This window comes from Pocillopora damicornis, chromosome 4, assembly GCF_964200805.1.
Source record: "Pocillopora damicornis chromosome 4, jaPocDami1.2, whole genome shotgun sequence".
Lineage (NCBI taxonomy): Eukaryota > Metazoa > Cnidaria > Anthozoa > Scleractinia > Pocilloporidae > Pocillopora > Pocillopora damicornis.
The window spans coordinates 21,701,958-21,726,771 of NC_142673.1; the positions used below are offsets into that span (position 1 = coordinate 21,701,958).

General features: G+C 36.9%; 3 protein-coding genes and 2 long non-coding RNA genes across 6 annotated transcripts; 3 read left to right on the top strand and 2 right to left on the bottom strand.

Annotated features, from left to right (window-relative positions):
- Window positions 1–33: 33 nt before the first annotated feature.
- LOC149047249 (uncharacterized) lies at window positions 34–1,002 on the top strand. The gene is made up of 2 exons (XR_016185494.1): window positions 34–234; window positions 408–1,002. It is a non-coding gene; the product is annotated as an uncharacterized LOC149047249 (long non-coding RNA).
- LOC113671662 (transmembrane protein 198) lies at window positions 996–9,225 on the bottom strand. The gene is made up of 8 exons (XM_027187909.2): window positions 8,699–9,225; window positions 7,389–7,516; window positions 6,564–6,648; window positions 5,773–5,921; window positions 5,169–5,280; window positions 4,595–4,726; window positions 3,981–4,042; window positions 996–1,549 (listed from the first exon to the last, which is right to left on the bottom strand). The coding sequence occupies exons 1-8, from the start codon at window positions 8,844–8,846 to the stop codon at window positions 1,523–1,525; spliced, it is 843 nt and encodes a 280-aa protein (XP_027043710.2). The 5' UTR covers window positions 8,847–9,225; the 3' UTR covers window positions 996–1,522.
- Window positions 9,119–11,881, top strand: LOC149047250 (uncharacterized). The gene is made up of 2 exons (XR_016185491.1): window positions 9,119–9,346; window positions 11,391–11,881. It is a non-coding gene; the product is annotated as an uncharacterized LOC149047250 (long non-coding RNA).
- LOC113671663 (transmembrane protein 198) lies at window positions 9,781–16,548 on the bottom strand. Its single transcript, XM_027187910.2, has 8 exons — window positions 16,251–16,548; window positions 15,084–15,211; window positions 14,167–14,251; window positions 13,923–14,071; window positions 13,234–13,345; window positions 12,581–12,712; window positions 11,738–11,799; window positions 9,781–11,128 (listed from the first exon to the last, which is right to left on the bottom strand). The coding sequence occupies exons 1-8, from the start codon at window positions 16,378–16,380 to the stop codon at window positions 11,102–11,104; spliced, it is 825 nt and encodes a 274-aa protein (XP_027043711.2). The 5' UTR covers window positions 16,381–16,548; the 3' UTR covers window positions 9,781–11,101.
- On the top strand, window positions 16,534–23,402 carry LOC113671660 (uncharacterized). 2 transcript variants are annotated; one of them, XM_089202520.1, is made up of 7 exons: window positions 16,534–17,439; window positions 17,831–18,232; window positions 19,666–19,881; window positions 20,600–20,920; window positions 21,262–21,543; window positions 21,798–22,079; window positions 22,958–23,402. In XM_089202520.1, the coding sequence occupies exons 1-7, from the start codon at window positions 16,653–16,655 to the stop codon at window positions 23,005–23,007; spliced, it is 2,340 nt and encodes a 779-aa protein (XP_089058646.1). In that variant the 5' UTR covers window positions 16,534–16,652; the 3' UTR covers window positions 23,008–23,402. The 2 variants fall into 2 exon arrangements, with proteins under 2 accessions (XP_089058646.1, XP_089058648.1); XM_089202522.1 differs by lacking the exon at window positions 17,831–18,232 and having other exon boundaries at window positions 16,551–17,439.
- The last annotated feature ends 1,412 nt before the right edge of the window (window positions 23,403–24,814 follow it).

A 24,814-nucleotide genomic window follows, 5' to 3' on the forward strand; every position in this document is an offset into this window, starting at 1 on the left:
ACTGAATGATAATAGTGCAGTTTGTGACGACACAGCTCGCGGGACTTTCGAAATACTTCGCGACACTGGTTACGTTCTTCATGAGTTTTTGATCTTGGGTAACTGTTTTCGATGAAATAATCAATGCAATCAAACTTCCTCTCCATTGTCAGAAATCTGACCCTACTTTTTCTGATCCTGTTGATCGTCCGGGGAGGAGAACTGATCAGGGCAATCAAGGTCAAAACAAATAAGGTAAAAAAAAATTACATGTAGCATATTTTGGGGTGAATGAAGCTTCAACATACTAACACAGCTAGACTCTGGTAACCTCCTAAGTTTCTTTCAAGTTTTCTGGCAAGCTTCCTATCTCTTTTAGTTAACATTTATCTCAAGGTAGGTAGTTTTCTGTCACTCATATTGCATAGATCTTAAACCACAAAGGAATCCCTACTTGAAAATGGAAATGGCCTGAAACATGTGTTAGGAACTGGAGGTAGGCGACAGTAGACAATCTGGGACTGGGCTAACTTGGAGTCAGCAAGGGAGAAATATCCAGCTTAGAGTTGGCTTACAGACCTAACCCCTAATATCGGCAACCTACGTTGGGTGTAGCTGTGGGATTGTCATCGTTATAAGATACAAGATTGTTGAAAATTGACTGAGAACAAAGAGAAGTTTTTCTGCATGGTCTTGGAAAGTTAAATATTTAGGTATTTAGTTAGAGATTAAGTAATTGTTTGTCATTGTAGTTGTCTTAAAAGAATCAGGATTTTTAGCCTTCAGCTGTACCTTTGTCTGAAAACCAAAATTAAAAGGTCCTCTCCTCGAACAACTTCTAAGTCCTTCCAAGTGGAAAATATACTCCTTTGACCCTCTTACCTGAACCTTAACCCTCAAAATCCTACCCCCTATATATCTCATCTTTTTTATTTGAATATTTGTGTATCCCATCTTCATAAAATAAGGTACTTTCATTGGATAACACACTTTACTAATAAATAAAAGAAACACCATTTCAATTTATTGAAGTTCTCTTTAATTTTCAACTTAAACAGAAATTTACCTTGACTTTGCTTTTGTTTCTTTGGGTGTGGGTGTGTAGAAAAAAATAGTTGGTATAAAAAATTGAGCCCTTGTGATATCTAGAAACTAACTTGGATAAAAAAGTGAGCATTTTTTTAAAACTGTAACATGTATAAATATCAATGAAACTTGAAATAAAAAAAAGAAAAAACAGCTCCATTAATCTCCTTCCAGATTACTATCAGAAAGTTTTCATGATCACTCTCTTTTTTCAGTTTCTTGTACCCTTTTTCCATATACCTTATGCATTGACCTGACTGATAAAATATCTAAGTATGTTCTCAGACTAAAAACCTTAAGTAGAACTGTTCACAGAACTATTTTTGAATGCAAAAAAAGAGTGTACTAAGTTATAAACATAAAATTTTCTCTCAAAGTTAACAAATGCATTAAAAATATCATTCAATGATACTACAACACTCATTCTGAATGGGTGAGTTCCTCCTGAACAAGACTTCTAGTCAACATCATCTATGATAGGTTGCTAGGAAAGACAAAATCAAAATTAGTTTAAACTAATGATACCAAAAAGATATCTGCTAAAGATCTTACCTTGTTCTCAACCCACTCACTTGCAATATCTAAATGTCAATTCTCTTCACAATTTTCTATACATTTCTATTTATTTAACTGTTGAGAAATTGGTGTTGAATTGATTTGAATTGAAATTGGAATTTATTGACATTGAAATACATTCAAATTGAAAGAAGAAATTCCTTTCATCACTCCTAAAAATGAAAGAGTTAAAAGTCAAATTTCTTAGTTAATGATTACTTGTGACTGTGACTGTGTAACAGGGGGTCTCTTCAGAGGAATTGCCAGTGTAATATCATCATAAACAAAAATTTAGACACCTAAACCTAAACAAGGTGTAAAAACAGGGTCTAGTTAAGAGCATATTGAGTTACCAATTGAAAGCAGCTATTTCACTGAGTACGAGTCTAAAGCAACAGGCCTTGACACAATATCTGCTAGGTTTATCAGGGAATGCGCTGACCTTATTTGTGTGCCGATATGTGATATTTTCAATCAATCTATTAGCCAAGGGAAGTTCCCAGATGATTGGAAATATGCAAGGGTTACACCTCTCTTTAAACAGGGTAACTGCGATGATATCAACAATTACCGCCCAATATCGGTGATTCCAATAGTGGCGAAAGTGTTTGAAAGGATAGTTTACGATCAATTGTATGCCTATCTGGAAGAACATAATATTCTATATCAAAATCAATCAGGGTTTCGTGCTACTCATTCAACTGTAACAGCATTGTTGGAAGCGACAGATTCTTGGGCATATAATATTGACAACGGGAAAATCAATGGAGTCATTTTTCTAGATTTGAAAAAAGCTTTTGACACTGTTGATCATCAGATCCTCCTATCGAAATTAAACTATTATGGCATACATGGCAAATCTTTCAAATGGTTTCAGTCATACTTGGAAAACCGCACACAGAAATGTTCTGTGAACGGGTCGCTGTCCAGCAGCTGCTCATTAACTTGCGGCGTCCCCCAGGGGACCATCCTCGGTCCACTATTGTTTTTATTATATATCAACGATCTTCCAAATTGTTTATCAAATTGTGAGCCGAGGATGTATGCTGACGACACACACCTTACATATGCGGGCGGTGATCTTGAGAGTATACAGCTTTGTCTGAATGAGGACTTAACAAACGTTTTCAACTGGCTACAAGCGAATAAACTCACACTGAATATGACAAAAACCGAATTCATGCTAATAGGGTCAAGGCAGAGACTGGGTACTCTCACAGCTTCACCAACAATTAGAATGAACAGCACTCAGGTGAGCCAGGTTACTTCTACAAAATCGCTTGGTGTGATTATAGACGATAGGCTCGATTGGCATAGTCACATCGAAAAATTAACAAAAAAGATTGCCTCTGGAATCGGGTGCCTAAAGCGAGTCAGGCATCTGATCCCAGCATCGACCTTACATCTGCTTTACCAAGCTTTAGTAAAACCTCACTTTGATTACTGTGACATTGTCTGGGGTAGCTGTGGGATAACGCTACGAGATAAGCTGCAGAAATTACAGATTAGAGCAGCCCGTGTTTTGACATTTTCCAGCTATGATGCCGATGCAACTAAGCTACTTGAATTTTTAAGTTGGAAAAATCTGACAAGCCAGCAGGAAATTCATAGAGTTACCATGGTTTTCAAATGTCTGCACGGGCTAGCTCCTGAATATCTTAATTCTAAGTTTAAATGGCGTAACTCTGCTTATGACCTCAGGGACTCTGAAAATAAACTCAATGTTCCTCTACCTCGCACTAACTATTATCGAAAAAGCTTTAGCTATAGTGGAGCCACATTATGGAATAGTCTTCCATGTGATATAAGGAACACAGAGTCTCTGGGGTTATTTAAACGCAAGATCAATGCCACTCTATAACGCACGGCATTCACGGAAAACAGCTTTTAAATATTAGTTAGTGTTTTAATTTTTAAATAGTTTTAGTTAATGTAATTGCTGATGAATTGTTTCATGCTTAAATAAAGATTATACATATACATATACATATACATATACATATACATAAAACCAACAAAGAAGAAGTCTAGTGCAGCTGGTCCTGTTTTCCAAAACATACATCATCGATATGAATCAGAAGCAAAGCTGGTAAAATTCTACAAATTTGTTTCGTGCAAGATCAACTTACTAATTCCAATTAGCATATTAGATGTTTTACACACACAAAAAATATATGCCATGTATGACCAGGTATAATAAAAAAAACTGCACCAAGGTATTGGGTATGATTGAGACCCCTTTGAAAATGTATTCTTTCAAGTCAGATATTAATAAAAAAATTCTAACTATTTCTCAAGGCAGGATACTCAACACAATCATTTTGCTTATGTTTCAATTATGAATCATGATACATATCTACCTGGTCAGCATGATTTGTCATGGGAGTGCCATAAGGAGGCACACGTGATCGTCTTCCATAAGCTGTTAGAAAAAGAGGGATATCAGAGGATACTTCAGAACATTAATTTTCATGTCTTTATGATCTGGCTGACTAAAAGAAGCTGAATGCTGAGTGAATCTGCTTCTAAGTTTGCTTCTACTAGTCAAGCTGATTGCCAGCTTCAAATGCCCACCTGAACTGTCTTATTGCCTTCCAAGACTTTCTTTCAGTCTATCCATCTGTGGCTTGTTTGTCTTATAAAATTGATTGTCTTCTATCATTATTTCGCAATTTCAGACTTCCTCATCATTCACCTACATATTCATGCGATATTCTGATCCTCTATCTGTCTGTTTATTCCTGTATCTTCACAGTTTCTTTAATAAACTTACCCCCTTTATCCGTGTACCTGTTACCACTCTGTGTAAAGTTTGACTGTCTTCTCCCATTTCTGAGTGCTTTCTTACTTAACTAATTGGAAATCAGCCATCAAGGATTTTTCTACTATGTTTTCTGCATGTCTGTTTGTCTGCAATTTATCTGCCTGTCTGTCTGTGTCTGTCTGACTGACTGTCTACTCTTACGTTAGGTACCTTCTCTATGATCTCTGCCTTTTCCAGTAATGCCAAGCTGCACAGCCAATCCACCAATGAACATGACTGGGATAAGACACAAAATCAGCCATGTGTACCAACAAGTGGGCAAATCTGACTTGTCAAAGTGGCCTACAAATTCAAAGAGAATTATCAAATAAACCCCATGAGGCATCATCCACACCAGAGGACAATATTGTCCTCTGATCTCAAAAGAAACTGTTTGCGGGGAGGCACACCAAGAGGGTACTCCTGAACCAAGCAAGTCATTCTCAAATATACTGCAAAACCAGAAGAATAACATTAAATTTTTACACTCCCACATCTGGATGTATATTCTCCATACTGCTTTCTATACATTTCATAGGAGGCTGACAAGGAGAATTTGTTAATCAAGACCTTCTATGGTTAATGATCATTTCCCAAAGTCAATTGCATCTTTAAAGTTATGCATTATTGCCCCAAATTGAATTATTCTGTAGATGCATGACTGTTCTAGGCCTCTCTCTAGTGAGCAATTGCCTAACATTTATTTGGAAATGATTCACTGACAAGTTTTAAACAGTCAACTCACCATGCAGAATGTTGACTGAGTAGTAGAGTGATCTGCTGTTCTCCACAAAGTAGTCAAGGCCATTAATACAACCAAAAGCTCCAAGGAATGAGGAGGCTATTACAATTACCACCTTAAACAAGAAAACACATACACAAACTGAAGAGGTCAGCTTTCACAACACCCAATTGATGTAGCTCTAAAGGTTCAACAAAGAGGTTTTTTTTTAACTTTCGAAAGGATACTTCTTCATACCATGCTTGTAATTCAATATTCAAAAATGGAGTCTCCAAACTAGTTTTTTAGTTACAGTATGTGTACATAAAGCTGAGATGAAAGGCTTTTCTAAGAAGGTGTGGTGTTGCTACAGTCACAGTGGCCTTCCACACTAAACTAACAAGCCAATAATTGAGCATTAATGTGAGCAATTTTCATAGAGACACAGCCCTGTCAGGTCATGTTGATGACATAGCAAATTTGAAATGATTTAATAACCATGCATAGTCATGGCCATGGACTACTCCATCTTTTTCCCCAATTCTATTTGCTGTCTGTTGTTAGCTTTGTATACAGGGTAGTGCTTGTACACCAAAAGAAAAAATTAATCAATGCAACTTTTGTATACCCTCTGTATGCAGAGAATAAGGACTCCTCCCACAATGGCAAAAGCACAAAGAACAACGTAAGGCAACCAGGTGTGTTCAGACAGGTATTCTGAATGTTTATAGAGAAGTGGCAGACAAACCATGCCCACAAACCATCCCATGGTTGCACCTAATACAATCAAGTGGAGAGAAAGTGTTAACAATAAAAGTCAAATACAACAAAGGAAATATAAAAATGTAAAAAAAACTGTTACATTTGAAACATGACAATATGATAGGGTAGTAAAGTGTCACATGCAACTGAGTAAAATGCATTGCATTACAATAAAGTGGCAGTCTAGGAGAGGGTCCTCCCCTAAATTTAGACCTAAAACCTTTTCACCGAGAATCTTTTTTGGCTGATTTATTTTTGAAAGGGACCCCATACTGTGTATATAACTCAAGGTCTGGATCTGCCACTTTATTGTGGGTAGTAATGAACCGTGTGCATTTCATTGGTTGACATCTTTGTGATAAAAGTTTGTTCATTTAAAGTTTTGCTGAGAAATGAATAAATGAATTCAGTTTTTAAAGGATTTGTTTGAACCAAGCCTTTACACCCTCATGTGCATAGCCAAATTCAAATTAGCCATAAAATGGCCATCATCTTGAGTGAAAATCCCCCATTAAAAAATATATCAAGTTAATATTTCCTTCTAAGCATGCTAGGAGTGGAAGGACACAACAAAGTAGATTATAATAATCACTTTTTAATGGCTCATTTTCCACTTCCCTGTTAAGAAATTGATGTTAAAGTTAAACTGAGCCTTACCAAGAATAAAAAGTCCCAGATAAAAAATACACAGTGTCAATAGCCCTGCAATGATCCCAACACCAACAGAAGCACCAAGAAATATCTGAAACCATCAACAGAAAAGAATAGTCTTTTCTTTACGTCAAATCAATAACTCTAATTATGCTCTGCCCTCTCTCTTTTAAGGTTAATAGAGATGGAGTCTCTGGAGAAGAAAATTTGCTCACACTACTAGAACTCATACCAGTTTCACAACATGAAGGGAATAGGATATTTACTGCTTCCCCAGGGTAGGGTGCTAGTTGTAAGGTACCTCCATAATATTTCAGTTTACCTTTGTTCACTAGTACCAAACATTCATACTCCTGGATGAAGAGATGCATTCTCAGAGCAAAGTGTCTTGCCCTAGCACACAATTCAGTGACCCTGGCTGCACCTCACACCCAGCCCTTTTGATTCAAATACCATTACCCTTCAACCATCAGACAAGCCCAGTGTAGATCAAGGAATTAATGTTGAAATGGTCTAAACTTTAGTTCAGTTAATACAGAATGTTCTTGTGTTACACTAGAGCTTAGAAATATTTTAAGGTGAGTAACTAAAAATTACTTCAAGTTGAGGGGTAAAATGTTGTCCTGTTGCTGGAAGAAATTGGTCTCAAACAAGTAGTAAAAAACCTCAAAGTTCTGATGGGAGGGGTTGCTGCTCCCCTTCAGCTCTTCTCCTACTAGTGAAGCTGACCAAATTCAAGCTGCCTCTAGCAAGACTGAATTTATAGACAATAGTAATAATTACTCTTAAAGAATCATTGCTACTAGAGTTTTAACTGAAGGAATACCATGCCTGATCTTTGTGCTCCAGAAATTTCCCAGATAGATGTTCCGTGAGATATCCAGAGCATAACATATAGGTGAAGAAAAATCCTGTTAGGAAACCAGCTAAGAAAAGCATAAACTTGAATATCCGGTATCCTAAAAGGAAATGAATTTAATACAATAAATATTACATAGATTTTATTGCAAATGCACATTTGTATATCTAGAAATAAGGTATGTCATTAACAATAGTAATGACCCCAAAAAATTTTTTTACTGAAATAATTTCAGTAATAAAATTTTTTTCCTATCAGTTTCTATCATTTGAGCTTATGTTATCTGTTTTATTTTCCCCCACCTTTATACTGAATGTTAATCACTATCTTGAAGTACTCAATACGAGATATCAGCAATACAACAATTTACAACTATATTTTAAACTGCTTTTTTCTTTATCTAAAATTTACTTGAACTCAAAACGGTCTAGTTCAGCTCATGTATGCCTTGCAGACCTATTTCGATGTGCACATTAAAATATTGTGTTCACTGAATCAGTTACTACTGAAGAAATGTAAAATGGTTTCCGTGTTTACATAGCCTGATTTACATCAGGGGAGGTTGGGAGAACACGAGATAAGCATTGGAAACCATGACACAAAGCAGAGTGGTTTCCAGCTTATTGAGTGTTCTCCCAACCTCCCAAGTGTTTACATCAGGCTATGTAAACACGAAAACCATTTTACATTTCTTTTATAAAATAACTAATGGAAGAGGAACAAAAACTGTGTTTACATACGCTCATGTAAAATGGTTTTATGGCCAATCAGAGCACGCGTACTATTTGAATTATTTTATAATATTTATTAATTCGAATAATAAATGTTGTGCTTGTGTGACAACATTTGTTTATGGTAACATTGGGTAAAATTTCCGCACAGCCCCATACTACATTATGCATTCAGTTCTTGAATAGAGAAAACAATGACAAAAACAATACATTTCTATTAGGAAAACAGATTTGTTTTACAATAGTATGGGGCTGTACGGAAACTTTACCTAACGTTGTTGCTGACTATTCTCGAAATAGTCAAAGTTTTATTGTTTTCAAGGCAATGAACTGTTTTTCACTTTCATAAATTCATAATTTGCATGCACTTATGGTAGGTAAGATGTATTTCGAAAGCAGGTAAACAGGGGCGTCAGAGCAACTCATCGGAATATAAACAAACGGTACCGTTAATTAGAACCCTAATATAGGTAACTTTTCGTTTAAACTCAAACTGGATGGCCTAGAAATTTTATTCTTCAATGTTTCCCATGTAACCCAATGTCTCTTACCAAAGAAGCAAATGAGCGATCCCAGCAGAATGGCTATTGCAGCCAAAATGCAGCTTTGAGTGTCGTAAGAATTATGCAGCTCGCAATCTTTAGCGTCTGGTTCCAGAGTTGGAGTGGAAGAGACTAAAAAGTCCGATGCCAAATGCATTTTGTAACTTGAAGGATTCGGGCAAGCGCTCGGATGTACGGTAAAATGAATATGACCGGAGGTAGCACTGCTCTTCTTGGGAAGACCAACGTCACGGAAGTCCCAAGATCGGGTCTATGTCCCTTGGGGACAATATTCGCTGGTTCTCAGATTCTCAATGGTGAACCTATATTTCCTTGGAATTCTAGCACAGAACGGAGCTCTCTGACAATATCTCTCAGAAGCACGTGAATGTGCGCGTGAAACATGATGTTCACCTTCTATCAATGATAGGAGAGTTTGTATCGTTTGGATGTCAACGTTTGCATTGCGGTCGAACTGTGGATCAAATTTCCCACCGGCGTAACACCAGATAGGGGCTGTCCTGGTGTACCAGTACAAGGGGGAATTCTTATTTTTTTCATATCCATACATGGAGTTGTGACGCAGTTCGTTAATGTTTCGATCCTTTGTGTACCGGTACACGAGGACACAACCCACCAGATAGAACACTTCAGTGGGTAAGTTTTCATTTCGTTTCATACTGTTGGCCATAACATTTGTTCCAAAATGTCCCTTGTCTAATACTATGTCACTTACCGAAGAAACAAATGAGCGATCCTAAAAGAATGCCGATTGAAGCCACACTGCAGCTTTGCGCGTCATAATAATTATACAGCTTGCAGTCATCAGTGTCTGGTTCAAGGGTTAGAAGGGAAAAGACAGAATAGTCTGCTACTAAATGCATTTTTAATACCTCGACGGATTCGAGTAAAACAAAGACGTTTGGCCCTGAGGCACACATTTCTGCTGCTCCTCTTCCGACTCCAATGAGCGTCATTATTACTCTCGCTGCTCCATGAGTAATTAATTGAGGAAATTTAAATCACACGAACCTTACCAAAGTATAAAGAGAAGTGGGTTGGCGTGTTTTGAATTTCCACAAAGACGGCCTCAACAGTTTTTACAAATTTACCGGTATTTAACAATTTCTCTCTTTTCTACAATAGTAAACAACAATGTTAAGTATAACGCTATTTACAAACTAACAATGCAAATAAATCGTTCTCTACAAATTTTAAAACCAAAATATTTAAAAATGAAAGTATTCGTTTAAATCTATTTCTGACAAACCTCACATTAACCTTTTGACCTCCAGAAGTGATTAACATGTAACTTCTCCATAAAATATCCATATATCCGGTAAACAGGTAATGAGAATACACAAACTTATCAGGTAAAAGTTGTTATCTTCACCTAACACTGAATTCTCTTCATTATTTAACAAGGAAATGTGTAGAAGCTAGAGAGAAGAATTAAAAATCAGATCTAAGAAGTTAAAGGGTTTAGTTTCCAGGAACCAATTAAAGTAGATTTATCCACTGCAAGCTAAGGACCATCCATGTACCTCAAGACCAAAATCAAGGCACTGAAATATTGCTTGCTAAGATTAATTTCAGAATTGATTCACCCTCCCTTAAACCACTAGAACAGGACAAGAAACTCTAAAACCATCTTTTTTTTTTCTCAAATTGTCACGGGTCTTTGACAAAAAAGAAAATCCACATGTTCCTCTTCTCCCTAAAGCTTTGGTGTTGCTATGGATGGGCTAAAATACTGAGGAGCTGTTAGGGGGTTAGCTTTTCTCTCATCCCATTTCTATGGTTAGGATTTTTATGATACTCAAAACATGGACATAAGGGTACTTCTAGTGTTTCAGAAATTAAAAAAAAAAACACGAAAAACAAATGTACAGAAATCTCCAAATTTTTTGGGGGCATCTAACAACAAGTGAGGGTTGTTCACGATGATATGATCAAGATGGTTATTTTACAGTTAAGTCCAAAAATTCAATTCTCTGCAACAAGCTGGTTTTAAGTGTACAAAAGAAAAGTTGCTACCAACCTACTAATAATTTGAAAATTATAGAGATCCTTTTCCCAGAACAATCAGACTACTAAATTTTCCTTGAAAATGTGATGCTATCATAAAACATGGCACTTCTACTGAGCATCTTAGTTGCTCCTAGGAAAAAGCTCTTAAAACTTAATTTGACAACAATATGACAGAGTGGTAGTCCAATTTTCACTTGAAAACAATACAACTCCCTGTGCAGAGCACTCTTATAAGGACAGAAACATTTGAATTATCATGATGATCTGTTCAGGGTGTACTAGATCAATAAGAGGGACACCTGACATATTCTCACCATGATAGTGAAAGTAAAGGATTCTACAACTAAATTTTCTTGGTGTCCTTTGACTCTTGAGTACTGTTTAATCATAGTCTGTCAAAATGGGCTGCTGGTGAAAAGAAAGATGCAGAATGTCAATCAAGAATTGCCCAATAAATTATCAGATGCAACCCTCATAAAAACTTAAAACCAAATCAATCAAAATATAATTAGTCTGGGGTTGGCAAGTTATGTTCAACTGAAGTTGCTGTAGCAAGGTCCAGCTGAGAGAATATCTTGAATAACACTTCCCCCTTGAAAGGTATTACACATACAAGACAAGTGTCAATAAGACAATTGAATGATAAATAATTACAACTTTCTTTACACAGATTTAAAATTAGCACATATGGATAAAATCATGTAATGTGCATTTGTCAATGCTATGAACCCAAGGTTTCAAAAACTCAGGATATATCAGATTTGGCTTCCTCTGTGGACAACAAAGTAGCACCTGGTTATATGATTGTTCAAGCAAGTGTGGTCTTGGAAATGACTTTTAGAAGTGACAATGTGACAAAATTTGTCATAGCATAAACCTATGATAAAGACTGCTCCAGTTTTGAAATCATCAGCACCTGTCATTGGTAACAATGTTCAGATTAACTACCCTCACCTGACAATTCCTGTTCAAAAGCAACTCACAGGCTCAAGCCATTTACAGTGGAATAACATATACCTGGTCCGAGAATTCCTGCATGGGAGTTGCTGTGTAAAGATTCCTTGAACTCCTGCCATAAGCTGTTTATTACAATAGCAAAATCAGCAAAGGATTTAAGGGGTAATCATAAATAAAATATTATTGGTTGTAGTAGTATTTCAAGTGAGAAGCTGTATTGCAGTTAAAAAACAACAACAACAATAAGTCTAAACACTAGCAGTAATAGAAAGTTCAAGAAGTCAGAGAACAACCAGGGTTTTATTCTTTTCACTGGCTAGCAGTTTGTTTATCCATCAGGCCCCTACTGTTCAAAGGGTGAATTACCTTATCATTACCTGATAAATCTCTAAATGGTGGATAGCAAAGAATGTTTTGTTAACTCTTATCCACTGGAAAGCCATTTCTCCATTAGATAACATTATCTGTTTTCTGAACAACTGGCTAATTGCCTAGCTGTTTAGCCATGACCTCATTTAATGTTTTGCTTCATAAAACCAAGAGATATCCACAAAAGCAAAAAGTTCTTGCTTACAACACAACATTCACACTTATAATAGACACAATCCACAAAAAAAAATACATTACACTTCTCAATCTGCTACATGCAGCCTGAAACACAGTGATTATAAGAATAACTAAACCTCAATTATTGAACCAACCGATATTACTAATTTTTTCATATAATACAAAATAGGTACTGACACCCTCCACGACACAATACTGTAAATTGTACCACACTTTTAATGATGATAACAAAAATTAGATAAATTATTGCTGTTCTTCTTCTTCTTCCTCTTCTTCTAATAAATTATGCTAAAAGCATGTTTATCCACAGAAGCTTTATCATTCAGCCATTCTTACCTTCTCTATGATCACTGTTCTTTGCAGTCTTACAAAATTGCACCACCAGCCCAGCAATGAACATGACTGGGATAAGACCTATCACCACCCAGGTATACCAGCAGTGAGGCAAAGCAGACTTTGTGTAACGACCTACAAAATAAAGGACAACCTCAGCATGACATGAAACAACAGAGCACTGGAAAAGTTGATTATCAGTACCATGAACACAAGGAGAAATTCTCTGTATTTACACATTTCTGCAAATATAATTTTTTCTCCTTCTCTGCCCAAGATGCACATCCTACACTCTGTTATGATAGAAGAAAATTTAATGAAAAGGCTTCTTGAAAGCCTTTAATTGATGAAATTTCTTGAAAATGATCTTGACCTGGAAAATGATTCTTATATGGTATAGTCAAAGATTTCAATTCATGGAGACATCCTTGTAAAATAGCCAGTAAATACATCTGTTATTTGGGCTTTATTCCCTTAAAGTTAATTCTTGCAAATTCCTGTATGGCAGGCAATACTAGGAAAGGACCACTTTTTCATCTTCTACTTCTATCAGAAATTAACGTGCTGTTTACTACGCAATATGACCAGGAACTTGGAGGAGGTGCATGAAAAAAAAAACCTCTCATCATTTATACTCATATTAACTCTTCACTTACCATGCAAAACACTGATTGAGTAGTACAGCACTCTGCCATTTTCCACATAGTAATCAATACCATTGACACACCAAAAGGCTCCAGAGAAGGATGTAGAGATGACAATTATTACCTTAAAACCACAATAATAATCATAATTGATTGGTCAATATCTCATTCATGGTGCTATAATACAAAAAATCTAACATGTTTCTTCATGGAAGGAAAAATGTTATTTAAAATGCAAATTCAGGGACCAACTTGGTCAACAGGGTGTCCCATACCCATCAAGAATAGCCCATGAAAGGTGGAGTCAGCAGTTGAGCTAAAGGGCTTGTCAGACCCGACCTTATCCTGGTTTCTGTTGCATGGAGTGACCAGGAGTATTATTACTACCTCTAGATGGGATGCTGCTTCATTGCAGGGTAACTACCCCTTCCTTAACATTTCATCAGGCTCCCCTGTCAGTTTCCTGCTATCTATGTATGCTCCTGGGTGGAGTGAGGCACATACAATACAGGGAGATCTTCAAACCTTAGTGCAGTGGTGATTTTACATATAACAGACCATTGCAATGCCAAATTAAGTTTACATGGGATCCCACAGTTACTTTTATTAATTACCTCTGCTACAGCTACTGTCTAAAATGAAACATAACCTGGAGAATTTGGAAATACTTAGCTAGCTTAAGATCTCAGAACAAAGGTTACCTTCTGTATACAGAGAATAAGAATTCCTCCTGCTATGGCAAATGCACAGAGAATGATGTAAGGCAGCCAGTTGTGTTCAGACAGGTATTCTGAATGCTTGTAGAGAAGAGGGAGAAATGCCAGGCCTACAAACCATCCCATGGTTGCACCTGAACATATGAGAGCAGAATATATTTAAACACATTTATAAACATCAAAAACAAGATCGTAATAAGATGTTTTAATCAAAAGGTCAATCACATACCAAGAGCAAATAATCCAACATAGAAAATACAAACTGTCAGCAATCCAGCAACAAGACCAACTGCAGCAGAGATACCAAGGAATATCTGCAACAAGAATGAGATGATGAGATTTTAAACTCACCAATTGGTAAACCCAAGTAAACTGTTACCAATGAGTGAACTTCTATAAGTATATTAACACTCAAGCATCTTTGAAATTCAAAATTAAAATACCAGTACAAAGGAAATAACAATTCCCATAAATCAAAATCCGCAAAATGCCTTTACTTTTTCAAATACAATATTATTATAAACTCTTTCAATAATTTTGAAAAATGTTATGTAGGACAATCCTTGTGCCTTTTCATTTTTCCTATTGATAATATTAGTTTCTTTCCTCTTGGCTGATTGTTTCCAATTTAGGTCCTTTTTACCTCCCTACATTTTTTCCATCCCAAACCTACAACAACATGCAATGACAGTTTTAATTCTATTCTCTCAACTCTTATTTTAAAAATCAGCCTGGTTTATAGAAAGCTAGGCCTGTGGCTGTTTATCAATCTATCTTTTGCATTTCTAATAATCATTACTTTAAAGCCCAAACAAAACCACCAGCTACACAAGTTTGAGACCTGAACCACGGTGGCTGGCTAAGATACACTAGCACCTCAATACTAAGTACTCTCAGGAAAAAAAAAAGAGAAACACTATAACACACAAACACACTAAAAGATAACTGAAGCACAGAAAGAGAGCAGGATATACATTCATGGAATCATGAACAGCATCTTTAAAAGGCTGAGATTACTGGAGAGCTTGGCTGAATATCAAGGGCTCAAAGAGGATAACTGGGATAAAAAATTGTAAAATAAATGCACAATGATCTGCTTGAGCAGGATAAGTATGAAAACTGCTCAAGATAAATTTATCAACATACCTGATGTCTATGTTCAAAAGATTTTCCAGACAGCTTCTCACTGAGATATTCTTGACACAACACATAAGTGAAGAAAAATACCACCAGAAATCCAACAAGGAACAGAACGAGTTTAAACAAACGGTATCCTGTAAAAAGTGTGAATAGTTGGATTTACTTGTGCATATCAAAATACCTCCTCTTTTATACAATAGTTTACTGATTTCTTACAAGCTTAATGCAAGATTTTAGTTATTTTTTACCAAGTACCTTCCAAGATTTTAATTCATAGAAATCATCCAATATATGCGATTATATTTCCATGTAATTTAGTTTACAATTTTTTTTATCATATCATATTAAAGCAACATCTAAATATTATCAGTTTTTGTTGGCTGGATAACAAAAACTGATTCTGTATTTACAAAGTACTCCATAAAATTACCGCCATAAAACCACATAATGAGTATTAAACGACTTTACAGATAATCCCCTTTTCCCTTTTTAGGCCGAAAAAACTAAAGAGCAATGTCAATGTATTGCAGGTTTGCATGTAACTAGCACATATACATACTTAAGACGATTGCATATGAGTTTAAAGCTTTATCAAATGAAAGACCTTGCGAATGTTCGACTCTGTTATTTTCTCTGCCTTACTATGTAAGAGGGGGTTTATTTTCCAAGTTTTGCATCGTGTGACAAGCTAGAAAGATAGTTGTGAAGATGAAGAGACTATCTTTCCTATCACTTGGCTTCCTTTTCAAACTGCTCACGCCTCCTCAGTGTGTGCGATCATTTGAGCAGTGACTAATCGATTTTAAGACAATTTATTAGCAACACTCACTAAAAGTCATCAAAAATATGGCGGTCGTTGCGAACGCCATAATTGTGTGCGTGCGGCGACATCATTTCGACAAATTTGATTAAAACATTTATTCGAGTTACTAAGGTATGAAGACATAAAAACTTTCTAAGACTTAACAATCCAGATATTAATAATATTTCTAAAGCATGCCTGAATATAAATTTAGATGATAAAATGGTTTTCGATTCATTTTCGATTGCGTGAATCGGGCAAACCACGAAGTTACAAATTCGCGTGCCTGTTTGTAAAAGAGTTTGGTCGAAATTACATTAAATACGGAGAAGCTTTAGAGTCTCTTTGTCTTTCCATAGAAAGTTTCTCACCGTAAAAACAGACAGCTGTTCCCAGCAAAACACTAATTCCAGCCAGAACACAGCTCTGAATGTCATACCCGTTGTGCAGCTTGCAATCGTCCGAGTCTCGTTCAAAGGTTTGAAGGAAATTGGAAGCCATTCAGAAGACCTTGGTGATACAGATCACAAATTTGCGCTAAGTCAAAGAGGAAATGCCAAAGTTGCGATTACAAAACATTCGAAAGCAACGCGGAGGAGAAATTGTAGTTAATAAAAGACGTCCTCATCCGGCCTCATGCTGTCACGTCGCCTCGCTAACCCTGGGAACGAGGTCGCAGGCGGAAGTATCAAACTTGTCCAAGTTTGACTAAGGGGCGGTTGAATTCTCCCATGATGTGATTTCTTGATTCTCTTCATCTTTGGGCCGTGATCATGTCGGTTGGAGTTTCGATGTGTAGGTTTAGAAAGCAGTTGCCAAAGGGAAATGGAAAAATGACTATCGGCAGTGGATGCGTCGTCCATCGAAAATTCAATTCCGACGGCTCGAATTCGAAGGAGGACGTTTTCTTGGTCACCACAACGCAAGTCGTAACTAAGCAAGAGCTGCTCGCGAAAAATACGGGAATAACAGTTGAATTTCTCAACAAACGGGAGTCCTTTAGTTTGGATTCCGCAGAAGTGTTCGACATCCCTGATCCTGTGCATGGAGGAGTACTGGCAGGAATGGAGAGCAGCGAAGCCAAGAGGATGCAGCAAGAATCGGCTCAAGTGTCGTTCATCTTTATACCCGTGCACAAATTTGATAGCAGAAATGTATTTGTTAAGAAATTCATCCCTTTTATCACTTTCAGTCTGGAAAAGAAACGTGCCATGCCCTCCAGGTCTCAAAGTGATGAAATCTTGCAGTCTTCCATCGCAAGTAGAAAGGTGCTGTGCCATGTTCTTTCCGACTCTGGCAGAGGAGACGGCTACTATAACACCGAGCCATACTGCCTCGAGTTTCGAGATGAAACCAACGATTTCATTCTAAATACAGTAACTGACCGTGATGGCGCAGCAGTTGAGAGTCAGAAGGATCTCCACAGAGAGGAGAAACCATGGGGAGCTATCCTTATGAACGAAGAAGGAGAGTTCGTGGGAATGCTAGCTGTTGGAACCTCACAACAAAAGAAATTATATCCCTTGTTCCTGCCGACGCTGGCCCAAGACAATCAGTCTAGTAAGTAAATTTGCTGTAGATGAACCACAATAACCGGGGGGCGGGACACAGAGTTAAATAGGGAAACGCTGTTCTTCTTTACAAGTTTCTGAACACAACATTCCCACTACACTTATTTAAGTTGTCATGAGCTTATACAAAAGGAAGGTGATTCGCAGAGCAGTGGTTGGTGCACACTTCCTAACTTCTGTTTGAAACCTTTCGAATCTTAAGTCCATCTAGTTAATTTTTTGAAAAGGAAACTGTTATACTCGAGTTGGAATTTATAATTAATGTACTTCATAGTTTATTTGACCATCTTTTGATCACCACCAATCAAATTAATTCCATTACATGATGTAAGCCAGATCATCAATTAGCATAGCTACATCATTGTTTTCAACAATCTCAGGTGAAGGGAACCAAGAAGCTGTTAACCCAAATTTAGATCAGCCATATAGCCAAAAAGAACAACTCAATTCAAACCTTGCAAATTTGGACCAAAAGACAGGAAATGGTTGTACTCCAGATGAAGAAAGAATCAGCGATTACAACAAAAAATCACTTCTGTTGGTGGATTTGCCAAAGTCAGCAGATGCATACCCTAGACAAGATGAAATGCCAGTTTCCAGTAATTTACCCTCATCTACAAAAGAATTTGCCACATTTGATGATCAATATGATCATGATCCACTGGATATCCAAGACTCAGAACCCTTCCCCTGGGAGGTGAATACAAATGCTCACCAACAGGGTAGACAAAACATTGCAACTCAACATTCCTATCAAAGTGCATCATTTTCATCTGTACAAGGTATAAGTAAACAAAGATTAATGATGATTCTAAAAGTAATTCATCTTTGGTGAATCCTTCAAAGAAAAAATTCTCTTACTGACACTATTGTAAGTGCAACAACTGTTATTAAGAATACTAGTGCAAGTTGCCTTCATGATGATGATTTAAATCATAAATTTATTAAGTATTTAAGCTACTTTCAAAGAGTGTCTAATTTATTAACAATTAGTTTCTTATATTTTTATTTAAACACATAACCCAAAATACATGCAAAGGTGTGAAGAACCATATTGTACAAATTAATGAAAAGACAAACTAAGAGTAAATTTTATGATGCCAACCCTTGTATATTTCCAATCTTTCAATGCCATTGTTCACAATTTTCCCCCTCAGTACCTTCTTATGTAATATTGTGAGCCCCCAAACTCATCATGACTCCAGTGCACAAAGATCATAAGCTCTTCTCAACTGAATAGTATTTGAGACACAATCTTAAAAATATGACACCTAAGTATATCAAAGTAATTCAAGTCCTCTTCCTCTTCCCATAACATTCACAAAGATTCCTACCCATCACAGGTGTAATTAGAAACAATTGTTGAACGAGGTTTTTTGATATCTATAATAATAAAAAAAAGAAATGTAATAATTGTTTAGGAACATCTGTGGGTGGAACTGATAATTTATTTCTAAGCCCTAAAAATATACAAATCAGCGGCACATGATTTGATTGACAAAAAGGTCTAAGCATTAGACAATATGTGAAAAATTGAATGAAAGCTGGTTGAGAAAGTAAAAAATAATAAATACATTTAACTGAAGATAACATTACAATTGTTAAAAGTGAAATTCAACTACTTTTTCAATATCTTGCTCGGTCACCAAAGCAAATGTGGAAGTCATGTTTTTGTGACTGACAGCAAGCAACACAAAGTGCACAAACTTGACATGACTACCATTAGAAAATCATGCACAGCAGTCATACATGACATGATTACCCAGGACCTTGACATGATTATTGTATAATCTGCAGCTAGATGACGTCCCAGGTGCTGATTTCGAAAATTCATTGTATGCTTTTGGCCAATCAGAAAAGAGAGAGTGAGTTGAATGTGAAATAATATCCAAAACGACACTTTGAAAGGTGCAAAATTTCTCTGTCTGTGAATGAAAGTGTGAATTATGTAAGAGTATTCATAAATGTGATGAAAAAAAGTTTTTCGTTACATTGGTCTTGAAAGTGAACAAACTCTCAGTGGCAGGGCAACTTGAGCAGTGAAGCCTGTGAGAGGTCAGCAAGAAACCTGGATTAGGAATGCCAGACCTCTTGCAGACCATATTCCAGCTCAAATCTCTTGAGCCTCACTGCCTGTGATTTCATCAAATCTAAAAAGTTGATGACAGTAAATATTATTGTATAATAACAAAATTATTATTTACTACCAATGTAGGTTATGGTGTTCGTGAGACCCCAAGTTTGCCTCCTGAGAAGGACAGACCCCCTAGAAATCGTTCTTCCAATGGGCAGAGTCGTCATGGTGACACTGATCTGCCTTCTTTTCCCAGAAGCCAGAGTGATGTGTTTGGTCCAGGAACCCCTAATCAAAGCCCACGTATAACTCGTCACAACACAATTCCAAGTAAACAGCTAGAGCATATTCTGCCAGGTAATTAGGCATAGCAGGTAGTTGGCATTTATTGGAGAGTGGTTTGAGTTACAGGTTTTTTTCTATTTTTTTGTCTTTTTTCGAAATTGTCTTTATTGACTTTTATCTTACATACAACAATGCAATACTAACACTACATAAAATACTTACAGTTATTACGATACTAACAGTGCTTACATTACCTACAATACTACCCCTATTTCTATTTATACTTATCAATACTCATGTTTAAGACTACTTACAAAAGGATTTTTCTCTTAAACTAGCTTACACTACAAATTATATGATGCTTACACTACTTACATGAGAAATTTTCAGGTTTTGCTTAATTTGTGCATCAAAGACTAGTTCAAAGGGGATGCTGATTTGTGACACTTCAGTTGTATTTGCTTTTAAGGATTGTTATGAAGTATTTATTATGCTAAGTTTGCGTGAAGTGAAGATGACCATTTTTAACCAAAGACCTTCAATCTTCTCAAATAACTACAGGAATTTCTACCCCCTGGTGACATCTGAATTGAAAAAATTTGATTTGATACTGGAGCTTGGTTGTTGCATGTTGCACTAATAAAATGAACAGCTAGCAACTGTTACATTTCACCATGAATTGGTCAAACCAAAATGTGTAGAGAAAAGTTAGTGGTATACCATGTGTAAAGCAAAATTAATTAAGGAAAGGTTATTAAGATGATAACACCTTTCTGTAACATCTCTACAGGGTCTTTTTTGAAGGACAAAATTGTCAGTAGGGAAGATGCCATGGATGTTCTTATCCTCCATCTGGACAGATCAGTCTGTCTTGCTCCTGGGATTCCAGCCACTCAACGTTGGGAGCATCTTGCTGACCAGTTTGAGGTACCAGACGATATAAAGAGTCAATGTGCAAATTTCTCTGGAAAGCTGAGCTCAAGTGAATCATTGTTTGAGCACTTATGTGCAACACAAGACTCCCTTACAGTGAAAGAGGTCAAAAGCTGCCTCAAGAAACTTGGACGAAATGATGTTATCGCGGAGCTCGAGAAAAACAGTCACCTCAAAGGTAACCCTTCGACACCTTATGAAGCACATGTTTGTTCTTATCTATAATGTGAGACATTTTGAATTAACTTAGTTTACCTTCCGCCCAACTTTGATTATTTGACTCTGGACGTCGTCATATTACCCAGCGGCTCGTGATCAGTTAATCATCAGAGGTTTCACAATTCTTGGCAACATGTATCACCTTTAACTGGTGGGGTTTTAGAGCTATTGAAACGAAACAAAACTCCATGAAAACTGTAGCGGAATATTTTTTTACAATTGACCTAAGCAATCAAATGCATTAACTAAATAACGGTTACCAAAAACAATTAATCGCGATTTTTAATCCTGTTTCTTAAGACGAAAGTACAGTCACCGACCTTTATGAACAGCATTCAGAAACCTTATGTAGTATATGCATGAAACTGGACGACAAACGGAGCATAAAGCATTGGTACGATTTTGGAATTGCAATTGGTATCAAGGCAGGTACCCTAAGAAGATTAAGAGACCCCTCTAGAGACAGTCCAAGTGAGATGGTCCTGCAAATGATCCAAACAAGAAAACCGCGTCTTCCGTTGAAGAAGCTGGTTGCAGATATCAACTTACCAGGCGTAACTAAAGCACTGGCTGGTTTTCCAGGTAGTATATGGTAACTCATCACTTCCAAGCTATTCTATCTGAAGAGCCACGTCCACTCCTCTTAGTTTATTGTAATATGCGAAGCAGACGCTCTTGCGACTTTTAAAATTGTCCACGCAAACTCGACCTTTTTTGTTCAAGTACTAATGTTGCTTAATTAAGATTTCCTTTCTTTGACCAAAATGCCCAAACAGCGTGTGTAAAAGTAGGTGTTTTGAGTAACCCTTGTTTCTTTCTTCATTTCTTTGACACAGATAACAGCACTATCGAAACATTGCTCGGTGATATGGACGCTATGGAAAACGTAACGACATTGTTGGACCCTGATAGGAAGTGGCAACGCGTTGGTCAGCATTATAACATCGACCAGAGAATCCTTGATAACTTAAAGCCAGGTGATTTCCAGAGTCCAACAAAAACCATGTTGGAATACATTGTTAAAAGAGAACCAACCGCAACTGTGGATACCTTCCTGAGGTCTCTACTGAACATAAATCGCTCCGATGTTATAGAAGACCTAAAGGAGTTTTTTTATGGTAAGATTATTCTTCCAAATCAACTGAAACGAACGCATACACATACATACCTACTAGAGTTCTATTATAAATGCCTCATTCTGCCAATTATAAAAAAAATCAACATCAAAAGGTATGTAGGGAGTAAGTTTCTTAAGATGCTGTGGTGCTGCGGTGGGAAGTATGGAGAGATTTTAAAGATGACGTTTCGGCAATAGCTCTTCATCAGAGCACTCCGACAAAGGGCTAACGTTTGAAACGTCTGCTCAAGAATTTCTTATCGGTGGCCAATTTACTTTATCAACTCTGTTGATAACACAAAGTGATCTTGTAACATCAAAAAGATCCCATGATAACTCAAAGTAAATGCACGTAACTGACCTCAATTAAGGGACTCGAAAAATGCAGCTGACAACCGGGACTTAACTCATATGTTTGCTCTTAGCCCTTTACACCCTAACATCAGTATTCATATTCTTCATACTGTTCTCTGTACATTTCCTATAGTGCTGACATGGAGAATTTGTCTAACAATCAAGAGTTTCTTTAGTTGGTGATCATTTCCATTGTTCTCGTGACCTTTATGTGCGATTCAGTGGTGATATTGTAAGGAGACATTAGATGCTAGTCACTCTAATGGGTTAAAGGGTCATAGTGTGAGAACAGAAATTGTAGCTAATGGTTAAGATGTCTTCCAAAAGGTATTTTGAACATTAGGAGGTGGTATTTTTGCTAAGGTTCTGTACATTAAAGGCTCTGTATGTGGCTTTCGCCTTCGAGCTTTGATTTCTCGGATTTGATTGGAGTATGAAATAGCATTTTTTTCTGTCATGTGAGGTCGTAATCAATTACGCACGATAAGTACAAAGAGTTCTTAAAATAATTATTATTATTTCTAGGTGATGACATTGAGAGAATCCTGCGGGCGGGAGGACCTGTACCTTTATAATTTGGCAGAGAAGTGGAACTAGTGGCTTTTCAACTCTTCAAAGTTGGAAACAAGACAGTGGTTTTGAAAACAATCAAGTTCTGCGTATATTCTTAGTACAATGACAGATTTTATGACAGGATCATCCATAAAGTTCTTACCATTGCAGCAAATCAGCTCTTAACTTTCGATGCCTGTTTAAAACGAAATCCAAGACAGCACGGGTGATGAGACGGAAGAGAAAAAATGGCGAGTAAACGTGACGGTGTAACAACTCGAAGTTCAATCACGGTAAAGTTGTAGCAAAACGATGGTTCATTCTAAGCTACAAGACTTATTCTTGTATCGAAAAGACACTCACCTTGGTGCAAAGGTTGCTTATAATTTTTGTGCAATTAAAAATGCTACAAATGTATAATGTAAGTTTGCTTCTGTTCTTAATTAGCAATCTGTAGACTTGTGGGTTTAACTTACTATTTCAGCTCACCAAATTACATGACGCAATTGTATTGGACCTCAGTGCATCATTAATTAGAGTTTAGAAAAAGAGGCAGCCTCCAGGTTCCTGAATCATGGGCACCGCTGAACCGCCTCAAAACTTGTCCCCTTATGAGCTCTAGCTCTGATAGTTCGAGCGCCAGAGACAATGATAAACTTTTCATGTAATTGCAAGTTAACTAGAGAGACCAATTATCTGCTAGGAACCCTTCAGAAACATCAGTTGGTTTTGAAATAGCGAGCTTTTTCTCCAGAATTGTCAGAAATTACGTCTCATTTCCCTCCTTTCCGTGTCCTTACCTCTTTTGTTTATAAAACAAAAAGACTGAATCTCAGCTCTGGGTCGCATTAGTATACGAGTAAATCTGTTGTCTTTACTAACTGTCATGATTTCATATTCAATTTCAATTTTTCAATTTCAGTTTCAATATATGAGTTCCTTTAACCCTCCTTAAGGCAGACAAAACAACAAATAGTATCAGCGATACTATTTGTTGTTTCTGAAGACAATGACTACTTTTGACCGCTTTCATCTATCAACTTAACAAGGAATCCAGACGCGGTTTCAGTATAGTATTAGATCGACTGATTAACGATTGTGAAATAAGATAAGACTCCAACTGCAAATGTGAGTTGGAGTAACCGCTTTCGACAAACAACCGAGACTGAGATCAAAAATCCTAAACATTTAACTTTTTCGATAAAGAACATCTTTATTTGATTCTATATTTGGCTGGTGAAGCTCCCCAACGTGTCTGTTTCAACCTGTCCTCAGCTCTTATATCTCAGATTGGGGCTGAAACAGATCATAGCGGCAAAATACGCCATTTAGGAGGAACTCTCCACAGGAACTCACTTGACCGGCCCAATTACAATTAGAAGGTCAGAGGCATTAGGCGACGCATTTCTGAATTGGCTAGCTGCTGGACATCATAATAGCGGTTTAAAACTGTACAAAAGCTCAACAAAAACACAGGAATATTCAGGAAAGGGAACACAAATTGAGTTTGATCAGGTAAAAGTTAAAGAAGTTCCACAATGCTGAGTTGTAACGCCCGTTGCGCCAGCAATGTTGCCGAGTTCTACAAAAGGAACACAAACGTATAAAATGTGAGAACCAATATATTGTTTTGGAGGATGCCAAAGAAGCTGCACTGATTTCAAAAGGTTCGCCTCTATCACTTACTTTTAGCGCGAGTAAAATAAGACCGTGTTGTAAGCACCTAGGTAAGAAGAACCGGCATTACATGTCAGAATAATTTTCGATTGGATGTTTAAATCAGTAGTTCTGCTTAACCATGGTGTGTGATTGGCCTAGAAAATTCTTACT

Excerpts from the sequence above, each read along its gene's own strand:
- LOC113671662 (XM_027187909.2), bottom strand. The coding sequence starts at position 8,846 with ATGCATTTGGCATCGGACTTTTTAGTCTCTTCCACTCCAACTCTGGAA. Across the intron at positions 4,043-4,594 it reads AGGCAGAGATCATAGAGAAG|CTTATGGAAGACGATCACGT; the intron begins GTACCTAACGTA and ends TTTTTCTAACAG. Across the intron at positions 1,550-3,980 it reads TGACAAATCATGCTGACCAG|CAACCTATCATAGATGATGT; the intron begins GTAGATATGTAT and ends TGTCTTTCCTAG.
- LOC113671663 (XM_027187910.2), bottom strand. The coding sequence starts at position 16,380 with ATGGCTTCCAATTTCCTTCAAACCTTTGAACGAGACTCGGACGATTGC. Across the intron at positions 13,346-13,922 it reads TTATTCTCTGTATACAGAAG|GTAATAATTGTCATCTCTAC; the intron begins GTAACCTTTGTT and ends TGTGGTTTTAAG. Across the intron at positions 11,800-12,580 it reads GAACAGTGATCATAGAGAAG|CTTATGGCAGGAGTTCAAGG; the intron begins GTAAGAATGGCT and ends TGTAATAAACAG.
- LOC113671660 (XM_089202520.1), top strand. The coding sequence starts at position 16,653 with ATGTCGGTTGGAGTTTCGATGTGTAGGTTTAGAAAGCAGTTGCCAAAG. Across the intron at positions 19,882-20,599 it reads GCTAGAGCATATTCTGCCAG|GGTCTTTTTTGAAGGACAAA; the intron begins GTAATTAGGCAT and ends ACATCTCTACAG. Across the intron at positions 20,921-21,261 it reads GAAAAACAGTCACCTCAAAG|ACGAAAGTACAGTCACCGAC; the intron begins GTAACCCTTCGA and ends CTGTTTCTTAAG.